At 44.5% G+C, this 14,353-nt stretch overlaps 1 protein-coding gene across 1 annotated transcript; it reads left to right on the forward strand.

Annotated features, from left to right (window-relative positions):
• The first annotated feature begins 489 nt into the window (after nt 1-489).
• Nucleotides 490-14,265, forward strand: DSCC1 (DNA replication and sister chromatid cohesion 1). Its single transcript, XM_060243269.1, has 9 exons — nt 490-817; nt 1,962-2,127; nt 3,332-3,466; nt 7,655-7,745; nt 8,126-8,264; nt 9,458-9,510; nt 10,608-10,762; nt 12,048-12,196; nt 13,829-14,265. The coding sequence occupies exons 1-9, from the start codon at nt 648-650 to the stop codon at nt 13,935-13,937; spliced, it is 1,167 nt and encodes a 388-aa protein (XP_060099252.1). The 5' UTR covers nt 490-647; the 3' UTR covers nt 13,938-14,265.
• The last annotated feature ends 88 nt before the right edge of the window (nt 14,266-14,353 follow it).

Raw genomic sequence — 14,353 nt, forward strand, 5'->3', positions numbered from 1 at the left:
TTTAACAATGCAAAAAGTGGACTGCTGCCTAGTTTGCTACTAAAACCTGGAACTTTAAAAAATTGTTATCTGAAAAAACTGGGACTGACCCCCAGTGAAGAACATGGGACTTCAGACTAAACATGTACAGGAATGTACAAGACAGGCGTACAGCCCCCTTTCTCGACCTCCTTATCTGAAGAAGGGAGCCTTAACTCACAAAACCTCATCATCCCCAGCCATAAATTTTGTTAAATCTTTAAGGTGCTGCTGGATTCTTGCTCTTTTCTTTAGGGACAGTAGCTTCCCCTCCACTGACGCTGTACAAGACAAGGGCGTCTTTTATTAAATGCAATTTTAAAATTCTTTTGAAATACGAATCCAGATTCTCGCCTCCCGCATCGACTTTACCGAACCACCGCACGCGAACCACAAAATTAATCTTTGCAACAACAAATTCACGTCCCACGCGCGTAGCCAAATTCGGGCCCCTCCTCTCCGCCGCTATACAGAACGCCTAGTCCCCGCCCACTCCGCATCACGTGAGGCGCATTGGCGCGCTTTTGGAAGTGAGCCGCTTTCTCTACCCCCCGCGAGTTTACGGTTGCTACTGGCAACAATAACGGTCCCTAGCGCCCCCTCCCCCCGGTAAAACAAAGCGACCAGAGATGCGGAACCGGGAGGAAGTGGAGGCCACGTTGCAAGTCGCCAAGTTGGACCCGGCGGAGCTGCTGCCGGCCGCGCAGTGCCTCAGTTTCAGCGCCCAGGCCGATGCCGCCGACTGCTTCCTCCTGCAGCTGGAGCCGGAGCTTTGCGCCGACTTGGAGGCGGGGCGAAGGTGGGTGCAGCGCCCTCTGGCGGCCGGGTCTGGGGTGGGCAGACGGTCTGCGCTCTAGAGCTCACCCTGGCGGCTGGAAAGGTCAATAGCAGATAGAAGACCTGATTCCCTCGTCTGATGAAGTGTGCTTAGAGTGCACGCGAAAGCTTACGTTCTCAATAAAACTTGGTTGGTCTTAAAAGGTGAAACTTGACTCCTGCTTTGTTCAGCTTGCTTCAAATCAACACGGCTGCCCTCTTGGATCTATCTAGATGGGTCTTCTGGGAAAGTGAGGATGATTTACGGTTGCCAACCCTGGATTGGTAGATTCCTGGAAAGTTGGAACCGGAGTCAGGGCGTGGTGCTTGGGGAGAGACCTCAGCGGGGTATAATTCCATTCAGTTAATCATTCAGGATGGGATTTTGTGGTTTCCCTGTTGCTGTGGTGTCTGCACGACAGGTTTCCTCACAAATTCCCTGCCTCAGTTCCCCCAAAGCAGCAACATTGGGCCACTGGATTTTTATTTTAAAAATTGGCGCTAGAGTATCATTATATCGGTATACTGTTATGATGACAGATGGAGCAAGTTCTCTGAATCCTCAGCATCTTTTGGTTTTTTACCCGCCTCTTTTCCCCTTGTATTTGCATGTAATGTAATATTATGCAAACAAGTCAAAGGCATAATTTATATTTTGCATCTAGCATGCAGTAGCGTTTGTAACAACTGAGTCCTGACTTGGGTCTAGTGCAGGGGTGACCAAACTGTGGCTCTTTAACACATATTGTGTGGCTCTTGGAGCCCCCACCACCCCATTCCTAGAAGGCATTTTTATCTTTAATTACTTCTTCAAACTAAGCCAGCAGCTTGGGGGATGAATTTAAAGTTAGTTGCTTTCTTTCCACCTCTCCTTTCCTCAATGTACTTGCCTTCTTTCCTTTCTTCTTATCCTATGGCTCTCAACCATCTGATGTTCATGTCTTGTGGCTCTCAAACATCCGATATTTATTACTGGTGGCTCTTATGTTAAGCAAGTTTGGCCAGCCCTGGTCTAGTGGTTTGAAAATTGTTCACTCTGCACTGCTATGAATGCTGTTGCTTAGTATTTCTGCATTACAATCTGTGTATATGTATAAAAACCATTGTTTGTATTGTATTGTTTCCAGCCTCATCATCCGTGGAGATAAAGATGAACATGCTGTGCTGTGTAGCAAAGATAAGACCTACGACATGAAAGTAGCAGATACCTCTAACATGTTGCTTTTTATACCTACCTGTGAAACTCCTGAGCAGCTCGGTGCAGACCAGCCTCCATCTGTCATTTACACTCAGGTATTTTCTCGAGTGGGTAACTTTCTTGGCAGGGAAAATTATTTAAATATATAATATTGATTGGTAGTGTTTGCATCTTTCTTGTGTAAGTGACAGAGAGCCAGTTTGGTGTAGCGGTTAAGAGCACAGACTCTAATCTGGGAAACCAGGTTTGATTCCCCATTCCTCCACATGCACCCGCTGGTATGAACTTGAGTCAGTCATAACTCTCTCAGAGCTGTTTCTCTCAAGAGCAGACATCTAAGAGCTCTCTCAGCCCCACCTACCTCACAGGGTATCTGTTGTGAGGAAGAAGACGACGTTGGATTTATATTCCACCCTCTGCTCAGAGTCTTAGAGCGGTTCACAATAGTAGTTCCCAATATTACAAACACAGGTCTTCATGCTGGAAATAATTGTATAATATTCACATGAAACATGAGAGAAAAAGCTATCATTTACATCGTCTTCGTAATATAAGAAAGGCAATTAGCTGCAGCTTCTAAGGCTCCTAATAATAGCTTGAGGAGAAAAAAACCCCCACTTTTAGTTGCACCAAAAATGCTTTTTCACCTTCTGTGTCTGGTGGTATAAACAGCAATATCAAAATTGCCATTTTGGCAAACCCAAAAGGAAAATTGCTTTAATTCCACATCTCTTTACTGGGCAAAAACCTGTTCATCTCATGTTGGTTGCCAACCAATTGGCTGCCTTCACCTGAAAACAGGACGTGCTGATCAGGCTACAGCAGGCCAGAGCATCTCTTGTCTCATTGGTCACATCATAGCCTCTTGTCTCATTGGTCACATCCAGCACAGTGCAGCCGACCCTTCAGGCACAAATATAGACCCTTCAGACTATAAGAGAAGCTATGCTGGATCAGACCAATGACCCATCCAGCCCAGCACTCTGTGTCACACAGTGGCCAGAATTCAGGTGCTATCAGGACATCCACCAGCATGGTCAGAACTCCAGAAGCCCTCCCACAGGAATACTAGTTGGGAAGGGGGAGAAGAAAAAGCTGCGTTTATAAAATAGTTACAAGCAATGCCAAGGGACGAGTTGAGAGAAACCAAATAGATATGCACAAAAGAACTGCAAGAGACCATCCAGTATGCTCTTCAGAGGGTTAAAGTGCTGGGTTTAGTCATAGGCCTGTTTCTCATCAGGGTTCTGTGTGCATGCGTTTGCTTATGGCAAGTCTCAACTAAGATGCCTATTGTAGATCGCAGGCTTTTCCAACAATTACTGGGAAGTAAGAAGATGTCGACCCAAGCTAAAGAAGCTCAAGAAACTCCTAATGGAAAATCCTTATGAAGGGCCAGACGAGGAGAAAGAGAAAACGTTGACTAACCCAAAGGTAAAAATGGGAATGTGGAGAAGTCAGGCAAAACCGATAATTTACAAGGATTGTGTGCAAAAGAGTAGACAGGAAACAGCTGAATGACTCCAAGGTAATAACTGTAACTGAAAAGTAGCCAATATGGTGTAGGGCTTAGAATGTTGAGCTAGGATCTGGGATACCCAGGTACAATTCCCCACTCAGCTGTGGAAGCTCTCTGGGTGACTTTGGGCCAGTCACACACCCAGCCTGACCCACCTCACAGGGTCGTGAAAATAAAATGGAGGAGAGGAGGACAATGTATGCAGCTTTGGGTCCTCACTGGGGAGAAAAGCAGGGTAATAGAGTAAATTAATTAATTAAATGATAACATTAAATACTGAACTATCTAACAAACCTTATAACCTAGATCTTGTCGGTACGGGTGTTTGCAGAGAGAGCGGTGTGATGTGCTCAACGGTGAGCCCCAGTAAAGAAGTGAGCCAGACACCTGCAGCTAGTGCTAAAACAGTGTATTTACAATATATATACAGCGTGCTCACTAGTGCAGAAAAATACATTAAACACAGGACCAAAGTGCTCCGCCAGCATGTGAACAAAGTTGAACTTGTGGATCTTCTAACAAAAATCTGTAATCTTTCATTGAAATCTGCCTCCATTCCTGAGGACTGGAAGGTAGCAAATGTCACCCCCATCTTTAAAAAAGGTTCCAGAGGAGATCCGGGAAATTACAGGCCAGTCAGTCTGACTTCAATACCGGGAAAGTTGGTAGAAACCATTATCAAGGACAGAATGAGTAGGCACATTGATGAACACGGGTTATTGAGGAAGACTCAGCATGGGTTCTGCAAGGGAAGATCTTGCCTCACTAACCTGTTGCATTTCTTTGAGGGGGTGAACAAACATGTGGACAAAGGAGACCCGAAAGATGTTGTTTACCTTGACTTCCAGAAAGCTTTTGATAAAGTTCCTCATCAAAGGCTCCTTAGAAAGCTTGAGAATCATGGAGTAAAAGGACAGGTCCTCTTGTGGATCAAAAACTGGCTGAGTAATAGGAAGCAGAGAGTGAGTATAAATGGGCAGTCTTCGCAGTGGAGGACGGTAAGCAGTGGGGTGCCACAGGGCTCGGTACTGGGTCCCATGCTCTTTAACTTGTTCATAAATGATTTAGACTTGGGAGTGAGCAGTGAAGTGGCCAAGTTTGCGGATGACACTAAATTGTTCAGGGTGGTGAGAACCAGAGAGGATTGTGAGGAACTCCAAAGGGATCTGTTGAGGCTGGGTGAGTGGGCGTCAACGTGGCAGATGCGGTTCAATGTGGCCAAGTGCAAAGTAATGCACATTGGGGCTAAGAATCCCAGCTACAAATACAAGTTGATGGGGTGTGAACTGGCAGAGACTGATCAAGAGAGAGATCTTGGGGTCATGATAGATAACTCACTGAAAGTGTCAAGACAGTGTGCGTTTGCAATAAAAAAGGCCAATGCCATGCTGGGAATTATTAGGAAGGGAATTGAAAACAAATCAGCCAGTATCATAATGCCCCTGTATAAATCGATGGTGCGTCTCATTTGGAGTACTGTGTGCAGTTCTGGTCGCCGCACCTCAAAAAGGATATTATAGCTTTAGAGAAGGTGCAGAGAAGGGCAACTAGAATGATTAAAGGGCTGGAGCACTTTCCCTATGAAGAAAGGTTGAAACGCTTGGGACTCTTTAGCTTGGAGAAACGTCGACTGCGGGGTGACATGATAGAGGTTTACAAGATAATGCATGGAATGGAGAAAGTAGAGAAAGAAGTACTTTTCTCCCTTTCTCACAATACAAGAACTCGTGGGCATTCGATGAAATTGCTGAGCAGACAGGTTAAAACGGATAAAAGGAAGTACTTCTTCACCCAAAGGGTGATTAACATGTGGAATTCACTGCCACAGGAGGTGGTGGCGGCCACAAGTATAGCCACCTTCAAGAGGGGTTTAGATAAAAATATGGAGCAGAGGTCCATCAGTGGCTATTAGCCACAGTGTATGTGTGTATATAACATTTTTTGCCACTGTGTGACACAGAGTGTTGGACTTGATGGGCCGTTGGCCTGATCCAACATGGCTTCTCTTATGTTCTTATGTTCTCTTATGTTCTTATGAACTCTCGAAGAGAGACCTGTGCATTGCAAGCACAGTCCATATATAGTTCTATCAGCCAATCCTGGCAGTCCACAGTCATGCTGACTCAGCAGGTCCTTTCCACCTGTCCTCTGCCGGCTAGAACCGGCCTGTAGATAAGGTCACTGTGACCTAGCATGCCAGCTAGATCACCTGCTGTCACATTTGAGCTGTCAAACTGTGTAAAGGTAGATTCAACTACTGACAGATCTGCAGTATTACTCCTGCCTATGTTGGCTAGACCTTTGGGATGCCAGCCTCCAGGTGGGACCTGGGCACTCTCCTGAATTACAGCTCATCTCCAGACTACAGAGATCAGTTGCTCTGGAGAAAATGGATGTCCTCCCCAGGCTCCATCCCCAGCCAATGGCCAGGGGGGGCCTGGAAGCACTGATCAACTCTGGGGTTGAGAAGCCCACATAAGGCCAGTGAATGAGTTCTTAGCAGGGCTTCCTGCTTCTTAGCTGTGGGAAGGGTCGTGGCTCAGTGGTAGAGCATCTGCTAGACAAGCAGACAGTCCCAGCTTCAATCCCAGGCATCTCCAATTCACAAGATCATTCAGTAGGTGATGTGAAAGACCTTTGCCTGAGGTCCCAGAGAGCCACTGCTTTGATGCACCAAGGGCCCAGTATAAGGCAGGACAAGTATACTGGTTTGATGGACGAATACAAAGCGGATTCATGTGTTCATATATTCCATCTTTTGGCCAGTACTGTTTCTCAAAGGCATATATTTTAATTACCAATATTTTAGGGTTCCAAGATACCACGAGGCTCCTTGCATTTCTCCTTAACTGAATGGACATAACATTCAACTGAGGCAACATTATTGCATATTAGGCCACACACACCCCTGATGTAGCTGATCCTCTTGGAGCTTTAGTTTTCCAGGATTTTTTTTTTGTTTTTGCTTGTCATAATTAGTACCAGCAACATGCCTGTCATGCTGGTGGGGGCACTCAGTGGCAGAGCATTTGCTTGGCATGTGGGCAGTGCCAAATTCAGTCCTTGCAATCTCCAGCGATTAGGATCAGCTGCCTGACTTTAAGTTGTAGAGGATAAAGAGGTTCCCTCCAGAATTTTGTTTTGGGGCACTTTACTTAGGAGAAGGATGTTAAAAAGTAAATTAGGTGGACAAGAACATCACTAGGAAATATATGTCATTTTGTTTTACCTAGACTTGCAGCAACAGCAATTATCGGACAACTTTTATTACCTTTTATTGCTATCCAGACCAAATGGTCTTCCAACTGGAGAGCCAGTTTGGTGTAGTGGTTAAGTGTGCAGACTCTTATCTGGGAGAACCAGGTTTGATTCCCCACTCCTCCACTTGCACCTGCTGGAATGGCCTTGGGTCAGTCATAGCTCTGGCAGAGGTTGTCCTTGAAAGGGCAGCTGCTATGAGAGCCCTCTCCAGCCCCACCTACCTCACAGGGTGTCTGTTGTGAGGGGAGAAGACATAGGAGATTGTAAGCCACTCTGAGTCTCTGATTCAGGGAGAAGGGCGGGGTATAAATCTGCAATTCTTCTTCTTCAATTTGTTACACTATTTCACCATATGATCCTAATTTTGTATCAGTTTACACTCTTAACCCACCAACTACACGTATTTCAGCCCACTGTCCCCTTGTCTGAAGAAGTGTGCATGCATACGAAAGCTTACATTCTGGATAAAACTTTGTTGGTCTTAAAGGTGCAACTTGACTTGTGCTGCTTCAGACCAGCGCGGCTGCCCCCTTGGATCTATTTACTCAGGAGCATGAGAGAAAGATTGGGAGACTGACACCCAGTGTTGGAAACCAGCTGTATGCATTATGGAAAAACAAACACATTGATTCATTTTTAATTGGCTTATTTAATAAATTTTATTGCTGACATTTTCATGCTGCTTCAAATTATATGTGCATGCTGCCTTGAAAACCTCAGCAGTGGAAAGGTGGGGTGTGTACCTTCCTCTCTCTGTGTGGTGCTTTACAGAATCACAAAGCTGTAAAATCTAGCAAGAAAATTAACATATCCTGAATACTTTTTTGCTTGATGTTTTGCAGTACACAACAGATGACTTATTAGATCAGATACAAGCAAGCGAGGAAGAAATAATGCAGCAGCTGGAAGTTCTAAAAGCATGTGAAGTTGAAGGTATATGTTCCTGCAGAAAGATGTGCTGCTGTTTAGGACATACATAGATAGGAATCTTATGTCACATTCTCCCTAAATTGTCTGTTTCAGTTCCCCCGATTAAATCCAGAGGTTACTAATTCTGATTATCACCTGCCTCATCATATGTCAATGAATAGCTTTCCTGTGTGGATCAAAAAATATGGAAGGGGGCCCTACCCTCCACTCAGGGCTAGGCATATTTTTCTGCGTATCTTGGCTAATCTGTAGAAAAAGGTATTTTAAAAGTATAAAGGGATACAGTATACATTTTCAAAATATCTGAATGAAGTGGCATCACAATGTCTGTTTTTTGTTTTTAGCTGTTTAAGTAAATAATTATCATGTTCTGTGCCTGGTAGGATATTGGCGGATTCTAGACTTTGACTATGAGATGAAACTGTTGAATCATGTGACTCAGCTGATATATACAGAGTCGTGGACATTCAGCAAAGTTCCTTTAAGTATCTGTCTTCAAGAACTTGAACCTCTGGAGCCCAAGTAAGTTCTTTGTTAACAAACTGCTGGAATTCCCAGAATCCTTAGGGCTGGTCCACAAAGTTATTCTGAGCTGTGAGTCATGCTACTCGGTTCAGTGGAACAATCTCCAGGGCTTTTTTATGAGCAGGGACGCACAGGAATGCAGTTCTGGCTGACTTAGCATTGGGGGTGTGGCTTTATATGCAAATGAGTTCTTGCTGTTTCCTGTGTGAAACAATGGTGATGTCACGGGGTGTGGCCTGAGTTCCTGCTGGGCTTTTTCTACAAAAGAAAAAGTAAGTATGCTTAGTTCTGTTGGATATAGCACTGATGGTCAACATCAGAGGTTGGAACTCCCAGCATGCATGCTGAAAAGTGGCGTGCCTGATTGCTTTGCTTGATGTTCCAGAGCTTGTTCTCTGCCGAAGGAGCCAAGCTAAACCCTGGAGTGCAGCTTGTTTGTTTGGCCAGGTTCAGCCCTTGTTCTCCCCATTCCCCCCATGTTCACCAGGATGCTAGTATATTCACGGTTTGAGTGGTTGTTAAGACTTGGGCCAAAAAAAGCCTGATCTAGATTATACATTTTCACTGCTGGATATTGTAACTTTGCATACAAGAGGACCTGGGAGGGAAAGGGTTAAGGGAATTCTCACACTCAGGTTCACTTGGCAGTTATATGTTGAGCCTCTTCAGCCAACTCTTGCCTTCTGTTTAAACTCATATTGGACCTCTCTTCTTCTCTCTTTTGCCTGGGCTTGGAGCTATAACAAGTTAACCTAAATTGAAGTTAATCTGTTCACAATAAATTAAATGTACCTACATGAATATGTCATATGTGCTCCTATTTTTTGTAATTTCTTTCTCTTGTTACCATTGGGGTCAGATCATTTTTGTTTTTTCTGGAACAGAATTTTCCCCCTTAATAGGGAAACGTGGAGGATCAGGGATACCGCAAGGAAAAAAAAAAGTAAATGATTTTTTAAAGAAACGCACATTTAACAATCCCCACAGTGCTCCTTTTCCGAAATAGCAGAGCACATCAGCCTCAACAGTGGTGCTATTGCATATTTCTGTTGCTTTGTCGTCAGATTTTTAAAGGCAGGAGTCTAGTTGAAGAGTTGCAAAGACTGTCCAAGGTATTCGATTTCTGTAGCATGATGGGGATTATTATTCCTCATAGCATGCTGAAAGTAGACAAATGATGTTTCTTCCAGGGAAATGATAGAACACATTCTTAGGAGTTATGGAAGACAAATCATTGATGAAGGTAAGCTGCCCTTGTGAACGCATGTTTGAAGCCCTTAAAATAACTATTTGCTGTACAACAGGCACACATGAAAAATGGCAGACAAAAATGCAGTCCCCAAATAAGTATCCAAATGGTGCGTAATCAGGCCAAACTAGAACTGATTTCAGCAGACCCTTCTGAATCCAGAATTGCCATTATGTAGACCTGAAGCCTGTGCCTGCAAAGTTCACTGACATAAATACAGCTTGGATCAACCAGGTCATCATCCTGTTTAAACTTGGGTCTTCCCAAAGTGCTTTTCTCTAGCTTGGTGATGGTGGAAAGTGCTGTCTGGTCACAGGTAATTTACAGCAACCCCATAGGGTTTTCACACAATATATAAACAGAGGTAATTTGCCTGTGTAGCAAGCCTGGACTTGCTTGGGGGTCTCCCATCCAACTACTAGCCAGGGCTGTCCCTGCTTAGCTTCCCAAGATCTGATGAGATTGGGCTAGCTGCGTCAGGGCCAGCCTAGCTTAGCTGAAGACAAAGTGCTGGAAATGGAAATGGGAGATTGACGGAAAGGCTAAGATAGAGCAGGGTGGTTTAGAAATACTTTGGTGGGCACTGCTTTTGCTTTAAAAATTGGAGAGGTGTACTGTATGCCTGTGCATATACATGTGTGTGTATGTATCTTTTGCTCATACATTTGTGGCACTTGATGGCAAGAGGTGGGGGAGAGAAACGCAACTGCTCTGTTTCCTCTACGCCTTGTCCCTACTCCCTTTATAGCGTTCCTATGAAGCCCAATTTCCCCCCATTTTCTTACAGATAAGCATGCCTAAATTTGGCATACAATCTCTCAACAAACAAGTAATACAGCTTTGGATATTACCAGGAGACAACCAAATGCTGTGTTTTCTAGCAGCTTAATGGGCTAATTGAGGCATGGACTTGGTGGCTCACGGTCTCCATCTAATGTTTTATATAAGCCAGGCCAACTTATCTAGCTTGGCCCAAGCGCCATTATTTCAGGGAGATGGAGATCCCCCACCTTTTTAAAATAAAAGAAAAAAGGTTGTGTGTGTGCTGAATCCATGTTCCGAGATTTGTGCTCTTCATTGCTCCATACTAGGTGAGATTTTCTTTGAAATGAATGAAGAGAAGATATGCAGGGCTACAGCACTGATGCTCTTGCAAAACGCTGTCAAGTTCAGCCTCTCAGAATTCCAAGAAGTATGGCAGCAAAGTGTCCCTGATGGGTTGACAACGAGGCTAGACCAGTTAAAGGTAATGTAAAACATGAATACATTGTCTTCTATTGGTGAGAGCCAGTTTGGTGTAGTGGTTAAGTCCACAGACTCTTACCTGGGAGAACCGGGCTTGATTCCCCACTCCTCCACTTACAGCTGCTGGAATGGCCTTGGGTCAGCCACAGCTCTGGCAGAGGTTGTCCTTGAAAGGGCAGCTGCTATGAGAGCCCTCTCAGCCCCACCCACCTCACAGGGTGTCTGTTGTGAGCGGGGGGGGGGGGGGGAAGGTAAAGAAGACCGTGACCGCTCTCAGACTTAGAGTGAAGGGCAGGGTATAAATCCAATATCATCATCTTCTTTTTTCTCAATACCTTAAGGTAGACATGCCAACTGTACAAGAGATTAATTGTGCCATGTTATCCGTATTTAACCTTGCTGGTCTTTTGACCATAACAAACTTGATTGAGTGATTGAATTGTGCCGTGTGAATATATATATGCTATGCTTCACTTCTTTCTGGTGGTTCTAGGCTTCAGCAATCATAATTCATTGTTTATTGAATGTCCCATTTTGTTGACTACTGTCTTGCCATGTGTCATTTGTCTTGAGCCCTGTAAAAAAGGAGGGTTATAAATAACATAAATTAAGATGATTTAAAAGGGTTGTCATCTGCCAGTCATGGAAGAGTCCTCAGGACTCCCAGGACATGCCTCTCCCACTGCCATGGCAGCTCCCTGGCCAGCTATTTTCTGGACCGGAGGACCTGGGTCCTTCCCAGTCACTCATACCTGGGTACCTGATGATGACACTGGCGCCCACAGCACTCTCAGCTGAGCCGCAGACACTGTTGGTGTGTCCAGTGCGCTCCTCTTCACATTGGGGCTCTCCCCCCCGCTCTTTCTGGCTCTCCTTTGGGATGGGCGAGTGTGGCTCTCAGCTGATTGGACTCAGCCATCCCAGGGCATGGGCAGTCAAGGGAGGGCCCTCATCCCAACAGACCTCTATTGCAATTTTTTTCCATCAATCCATTGAAATTTTTTCCCCCACTAAGAAGTTCAGAGCATTGTACACTGTTTTCTTCTACTTCCATTTTATTCTCAAAACTGTTGTTTTGGGCTTGGGGTAAGAGAGGGTGCCTGGTCCAAGGTTGCATGGTAACTTTCATGGCTGGGCAGGGATTTGAACATGGGTTGCTTAAGTCTAAATTCAACTTTCTGACCATTGTGCCACATTGGCATTGGAAAGAAAACAAACTGTGTGATGCGACATAGATTGATGTGGGTGGATAGCTACTTCCCTCTTCAAGATGTTGTTTCTGCCAGGGTTTGGCTCTTGTGGATCGATCCTCCAGACCAGAGACTATCTTTTTGCTAAATGTTGAAGACTTGCCCGAGGATAGCCAGGAAAGATTTAACAGCTTATTCACCATTCGAGAGAAGTGGACTGAAGCTGATATAGCTCCATATATACAGTAAGTAGTTTACATGCCTGTTCTGCCGGTGGGTTAAGCTCTTTATTTACATGGCTCACTTTTACACTTTGATTCTGCTCCTGCAGTTTCTTTAGCCTCTCACATCTCCCTTTATTTATGCATTCCTTTCTTCTGTCTCTTTTAAAGTCCCCATATATGGTTTCCTTGGGGTGAACTCAATGAATTCTGATAGCTTTAAGTATCACTTAAGATTGATGTTACCTGATTCCAGGGGTCTTGGAGAGGTTTAAGGATTAATACTTTAATCTTAAATGCAGGGCTTTTTTTGGAGCAGGAACGCACAGAAATACAGTTCCGGCTGGCTTGGTATCAGGGGATGTGGCCTAATATGCAAATGAATCCCTGCTGGGCTTTTTCTACCAAAAAAAGCCCTGCTTAAGCAGTTGTGGGTTGGACCTATTGGGAGGGATGGTGGTTCAGTGGTAGAGCATCTGCTTGGGGAGCAGAAAGTCCCAGGTTCAATCCCCGGCATCTCCAACTAAAAAGGGTGCAGGCAAATAGGTGTAAAAAACCTCAGCTTGAGACCCTGGAGAGCTGCTGCCAGACTGAGTAGACAATACTGACTTTGGTGGACCCAAGGGTCTGATTCTGTATAAGGCAGCTTCATATGTTCACTCCCCTCTCACTCTTCCAATTGCATTGCTATTATGCAGGCAGCTTGCATTTCACCAGTGGCTCCTAGATGTTTCTAGGTATATCATAGAATCATATCATATCATCTCCTATCAAACTCTCCTCTCTGCACTTTTTATTTAAACTGAGGCATGCCCCATTATTCAAGCAGTGTCTCCACTGGCCTTATTTACTACTCTGCTACTGGACCAAGTTTTCACCTAGTGCACCTGGAGGGTGCACTGGACCAAGTTTTCACCTAGCCCAACCTCCTGTTTTACACAGTGAACAGCCAAGTTCCCTTAGAAGCCAACCAAGCAGGCCATGGAGGCCAAACCCTCTTCCAGTCGATGCCCCACTCCCAAGAACTGGGATTCAGATTTGTTGCAAAAAGGGTTTGCCATAGACAGGATGTACCTTCAAGGGATCTTTCTCCCCCCCGTATGCCCCTTCCTTTTCTCCTGACCCCGTCAGCCCTGGAGCAGGCAAAGGCATTAACTGGGTGCTACACTCTGGTTCTAGGACTTTACTAGTGAGGGCCCAGCGCAACTCTTCCCCAGGCAATTCCCTTTTCAGTGAGGGCGTACCCTATGACTGAATTTGAGGTGTGACCAACCCAGGTAGAGTAAAGGGGAAAGTTTATTAAATGAGCATTGTAACTGTTTAAGAAAACAGGAGGAAAGTTATCAATATGGGGCAGAATTAATATAGGGACACTACAACTATATAGGGTAAAACCCATACAGAAAGCAGCTGGGTGGAAAACAACAAAGTTCCCTAAAGCAACTGCCTTACTTGGGTTCTGTTCCTGTCTCTACCTGATCCCAGTAGCCGAACTCACCCCACCATGGTGTATCAACTCCCTCTGAAACCAGCTTCACTACCGCTCAGCTTCAGGTACTCAACAGCCTATGTCACTGTGCAGAGCCTTAACTGAAACATGATTTTGATTGGATTAAAAAAAAACTACATAAAGGGTGTTTCTTTTCTATCTTGCAGGGACCTGTGTTCAGCAAAGCAAACGATTGGTGCATTGCTGACAAAATACGCTCGCTCTTCAACACAGAATGGAATTAAGGTTTATAATTCTAGAAGGCCCATTTCATGAGAAGCAGCAGCAATTAAGGGCTGAAAGATACTTCTAGACTCTCAGCTGGTGTCTCATATTTGGGTGGAGGTTGTTAGGTTTTTATCACATGATTACGGTCTTTTATTGAGTGTGTAACCACATTAAAATGTACTGGGAAAGTTCAGATGATAATGATGATTTATTAAATTTATAACCTGTTATAAAAACATTCAGGTACATAATTACAATAAATACCCTCGTCCCCCAATTGTTACAGAGGAATACTTCTTTTCAAATCATTGGAAAATGTATCCATAATGATCCAAAACATATTTATATTTATAATAATAAAAAAATGTTCCTTGGATTCTCTGCTGATTTTGCTGGCAGGTGGTATAATACAATGGCAGTAAGCTGCTAAGGGCAAGAGGACCAATATGTAGGAAAGCATTTGG

Source organism: Heteronotia binoei, chromosome 7 (genome assembly GCF_032191835.1).
Source record: "Heteronotia binoei isolate CCM8104 ecotype False Entrance Well chromosome 7, APGP_CSIRO_Hbin_v1, whole genome shotgun sequence".
Lineage (NCBI taxonomy): Eukaryota > Metazoa > Chordata > Lepidosauria > Squamata > Gekkonidae > Heteronotia > Heteronotia binoei.

What these genes read in the sequence shown, in the direction of transcription:
- DSCC1 (XM_060243269.1), top strand. Translation starts at nt 648, where the DNA reads ATGCGGAACCGGGAGGAAGTGGAGGCCACGTTGCAAGTCGCCAAGTTG. An exon ending in GACTTGGAGGCGGGGCGAAG is followed by an intron (nt 818 to 1,961) that starts GTGGGTGCAGCG and finishes TATTGTTTCCAG; the next exon opens with CCTCATCATCCGTGGAGATA. An exon ending in AAAAGCATGTGAAGTTGAAG is followed by an intron (nt 7,746 to 8,125) that starts GTATATGTTCCT and finishes TGTGCCTGGTAG; the next exon opens with GATATTGGCGGATTCTAGAC.